Source organism: Merops nubicus, unplaced genomic scaffold (genome assembly GCF_000691845.1).
Source record: "Merops nubicus isolate BGI_N331 unplaced genomic scaffold, ASM69184v1 scaffold13745, whole genome shotgun sequence".
In the NCBI taxonomy this organism is placed as follows: domain Eukaryota; kingdom Metazoa; phylum Chordata; class Aves; order Coraciiformes; family Meropidae; genus Merops; species Merops nubicus.
The window spans coordinates 8,841-13,312 of NW_008607702.1; the positions used below are offsets into that span (position 1 = coordinate 8,841).

The window sequence follows — 4,472 nt, forward strand, 5'->3', positions numbered from 1 at the left end:
TCCCTCCCTGCCTGTTTCCACCCTGCAGCAATGCTGGTGTGAGAGAACCCAGCGCCTGGTCTGTGGGCAGAGGGAACGGGGGCTCTGGGGGCTTTGCTCCCCTCCAGCCTTTGCTATCCAGCACCCACTTTGCCCCAGGACAGCCGAGCATGGCCACGAGCTGCTGGCAGCACAGCGGGTGGAAACAGGCTCCAGGGAGCTGCTCAGACCAAGACTTTCCCTCCTTGCTGGGCCTGCGGCCAGTGGAGGGCCCTGGCTTGGGACAAGCAGCAGCTGACACCGTGCACTTTGGAAGCAGCAGATCGTGGCACCAAAGTGCTCCAAAAAGCCCCTTTAAAGCAGAGAGCTCCCTCAGGTCTTGCCCTGCTCCCTTTCAGGCTCGGGGGCCTGGGCTAGCAGCAGGCTCAGCCAGTGGACACAGGACTGAACTCAGCTCTGTGGTTAAGAGGTGAGAGTGGTTTTAAGCTCTGTAGCTGGCAGCACCCCGAGCAGCAAAGGAAGCTCAGCTGGCACATGGGCAGTGGCAGATGCAGCTCCCCAGCCTGCCTGCGTGGAGTAAACCCAGCACCAACTCCTGTCCAGCTCCCAAAGCTCCTTCCCACCACGCCCAAAGGGCCAGGGCCCCTCAATTACATAAAGTTAATTAACACGCCCCCCTCTCCCCAAGAAAATAAAATTAAAAATTCTAGAACGAGGTGCTGAAAGAGGAGGAGGATGAGCCATGGTACCCACAGGGGACGTGACACACGTGCTCCTCTGAGGTGTGGAAGTGCTCACAGGACGTGGCCCCTCCAGCTCTTCTCCCTCCTTCCTAACATTTGTACATTCATCTCGAGAGGGGGTTTCCCTCCCAGGGCAGGCAGCAGCCACTCGAGGGACCTGCTCACCAGGACACTGCTGCTGCTGCTCCAGCTCTGCTCGGCAGGGACGGGTCCTGCTGCTACTGTTTAGTGTCACATCTGTTGTTGAAAAGATGTTTTATGACGCCCGGGTTTGCCAGGGTGGAGATGTCCCCCAGATCCTGGTCGTTTTGGGCAATCTTCCTCAATATCCGCCGGGTGATCTTCCCTGTAACCACACCCGTGTGAGGGAAGCAGGGCTCAGGATCTCTGCAGCACCCTTAGGAGGGGGCAGTGCCCAGACCTGCAGCATCCTGCTTGCCCTGAGGCTGTTCCCCTCTGGATTTGAGTGGCCCCAGACGAGCAGTTTAGGGCTGGTTTCCACCCTCCCCCAGGCCTGTCCCTGGCCCCTTACCTGAGCGGGTTTTGGGCAGGCTGGGGGCGTGCTGGATGTAGTCGGGTGTGGCGATGGGTCCAATCTTATCTCTCACTGAAAAAAAAACCCAGAACGAACAAGATTTTTGTTGTAGGTACCAGGAGATTCCCCACACACCCTCCCCAGGCAGCACGGCCAGGCTGGGAGGTGCAGGGGAGGGCTGCAGGCTGTGGGAGGAGGCAGCAAGAGCTGCAGTGGCAGCAGGGCTACAGGCACCTTCCCAAAGGCAGGAGCACTCCCTGTGCCATTGTCTCCACTTTCAAGAGACCTCTGCAATGGCTGCATCACTCACTACTGTCATTTTGGTAGAGCAAGGACTGATCTGCTGTTGGATTCCTACAGAGAAGGAACCAAGTCCAACTCATGTATTAAACGCAGGATTCCAGCACGGTGGGGGTTGGAAGGGACCTCTGGAGATCATAGAATCATAGGGGTTGGAAGGGACCTCAAAAGATCATCTCATCCAATTCTCCTGCCAAAGCAGGGTCACCAGGACGGTGTCCAGGTGGGTTTGGGATCTCTCCAGAGCAGGAGACTCCACAACTTCTCTCAGCAGCCTGCTCCAGGCTTGGCCACCCTCACAGGAAACAAGTTTTTCCTCCTGTTCAGACGGGTTCCAGTTTGTGCCCATTTGTCTGTTGGCCACTCTTCTTAGTATACTTCAGGACACCATTGGCCTTCTTGGCCATGAGGGCACATGTCCACCAGCTCTTGGGCAACTTGTTGTCCACCAGGCCCCCCAGGTGCTTCTCTGCCAAGCCCTCACCTGCACTGGTGCAGGGGCTGCTCCAGTCTGTTGTGACAACGACAGAGCTCCCCTGAGCCCAGAGCACAGACCCCCAGAGCCCCCAGAGGATGCCCACAGCAATCCAAGCTCCAGAGGAGAGCAGTGCTGCAGACCAGTGCCCACCAGGGGCTGCCAGCTCCCAGGAGGTGGAGGTGGCATCACATGAGCAGCCAAAGGCTGGGAGAACTCATTTTAGTCTTCTCCAGCCACTCTCTGGTCGGAGGGGGCACCTTGTCACAGCTGCCCACGGGCACCCTGGCCCAGCCACCCAAGGTTTAACCCCTCCCCTCCCCACGTAACCTCCCAAACACCTGGCTGCTGCTACCTTGCTTCTTCAGCTCATCTGCCAGGCTCCTGGTGAAGTCGTGGCCGTCCCGCAGGGTGACGAAGCAGTAGAGGCTCTGCCCTTTCAGGGGGTGGGGGTGGCTGACCACTGCTGCCTCCGAGACTGCAGCGTGCTCCAGCAAGGCTGACTCCACCTCTGCCGTGCTCAGCAAGTGCCCTGGCAGCAAGGGGGGCAGAGCTCAGCACAGCCACACAGGGCAGGGCTCCCCCGGCCTCCCAGCACCCACAGGGATCAAGTCTGTGGGGGGCAAAAGGCCCCAGGCTCTGAGTGTCAGAGCATCGACTTCATTTGCTTGAGAATGAACAGCTGGAGAGAGAAATTCCCTCCAGCTCATCACCAAAAGGATGTTTCCCCCCTCGGGGCAAGGGCCCAGCTCACTCCTGTACCTGGCACTCTGACATCCCACCCTGGGGCTGCTGTCACAGAACCACAGGAAGGTGGTGAACTGCCAGAACCATCAGCTGGTGGAGGACCAGGCACTGCTGGTCAGATGAAAGGGTCTAGTTTGATCCAGGGACAAGTACAGCAGCACCTGGTAGACTTCCAGCCTCCAGGAAAGGAGAGCAGAAGCTCATAAATGTGGCTGGGCAGCAGCTGAATCTCAAAGACTCAGTCAGGAGAGGTGGGAGAATTTCCACCTCTGTAGACACAGCTCTGAGCAGCCTGATCCAGCTTCTCATGGAGCTGCAGGCTGGATTAGGGACCACATGGTCCTGCCCAGACTCTGTGAGTGTGACTCCAAATCCTTCAGCACAGATGCACCCTGGCTGGTTAAGGACCTCCTCCAAGAGGTTACAGAAGGTTCTTTCCTCTCAGTGTGTTGTCTCCAGAGGAAAAAGATGTGGAAATCACCCAGTCACAGACTCATCTGCCTTGGGAATCACCCTGACCCACAGATCAGGTTGGTTTGGAGGACAGGCTGCTGGGCAGTCACGGATGCAGCATCACCCCCATAAAGCAAGGTGGCTTTTTTAGCTGGTGTCAGGATGGCTGCAGAAGTGGCCCCATAAATCAAGGCACCTCAACTCACACCAGAAAGCACATCAGGCTCCACAGAACACCGAACTTGTTCTTACCAGAAACATTCAACATGTCATCAATTCTCCCTGTGATCCAGTAGTAACCATCTTTATCTCTCCTGCAACCTAAAACCAGCCAGAAACAGCAGCGTGAGGAAGCAGTGCCAGCCCTCAGAGCAAGGGTAAGGGGCTGTGGGGCTGGGACAGGGCCACATTTCAGCTGGTCCCCAGGCCCCTGGAGCCACGTGCTCCCCTTACCATCTCCTGTCACGTAGTACCCAGGGAACTTCTTGAAGTAGGTGGTCTCAAAGTGCTGGTGGTTCCTGTACAGCGTGCGCATCATTCCCGGCCAGGGCTGCTTAAAGACCTGGTGGGGAAGAGCAGAGACCTAAATCAGCCAGAGAAACAACCCCCCAGGCTCTGCACCACGGCCATGGGATGGATGTAGGGCCAGAAGATGTCAGTGGCACAGCCACACGTGGTGACAGACACTTGCTGCCCAGGGCTGGTCTCCTGGGAAGTCTCTCTAGGCTTGGCATGGGGAAGGAGTGTGGCTGAGGTGCTGTCCCCATCCTCCTGCCCTGCCCAAAGGTGTTTAACCACCAGCTGAACAGTTTGCTCATGGTGTAAAGGTCCCAGCAAGTTAGGGCAGCAAAGGGATTCCTACCACCCAAGGATGACCCTTGTGTCAGCCTTGGCACGCTGTCAGACCTACCAGGAAGGAGCTCACAAGGAATGGACAGGGGGAGAGAGGACAAGATCAACCCTTCTTTACCAGGTAGCCTTCTGCTTCTCCTTCCAGCTCTTCCCCCGACTCGTTGAGGATGGCAGGGACCACTCCAAAGAAGGGGAACGTCTGCCATGGGGACCAGAGAGCAAGGAGACATGGAGGTGAGCCCCAGCACCAAACCCCTGAGCACCAGAGCAAGGGCAGCTTTGGAGGTGCCACAGCCACACGGAGCCAGGCCTGGGACTCTGGGTGGTGGCCACCTCCCCACACACATCACCAGCCCACCACCACCACCACCCTGGCAGGCTGGTAGCC

At 57.7% G+C, this 4,472-nt stretch overlaps 1 protein-coding gene across 1 annotated transcript in view; it reads right to left on the reverse strand.

Annotated features, from left to right (window-relative positions):
• Nucleotides 1-940: 940 nt before the first annotated feature.
• ACSS2 (acyl-CoA synthetase short-chain family member 2) overlaps nt 941-4,472 on the reverse strand; it is a gene marked incomplete at its 5' end in the record, with an annotated part of 4,167 nt that continues 635 nt past the window's right edge. The window contains 6 exons of the mRNA XM_008940033.1: nt 941-1,068; nt 1,255-1,329; nt 2,388-2,564; nt 3,485-3,553; nt 3,686-3,794; nt 4,203-4,283. Of these exons, the coding sequence (XP_008938281.1) occupies nt 941-1,068; nt 1,255-1,329; nt 2,388-2,564; nt 3,485-3,553; nt 3,686-3,794; nt 4,203-4,283 (639 nt within the window). The remainder of the gene's footprint in view (nt 1,069-1,254; nt 1,330-2,387; nt 2,565-3,484; nt 3,554-3,685; nt 3,795-4,202; nt 4,284-4,472) is intronic.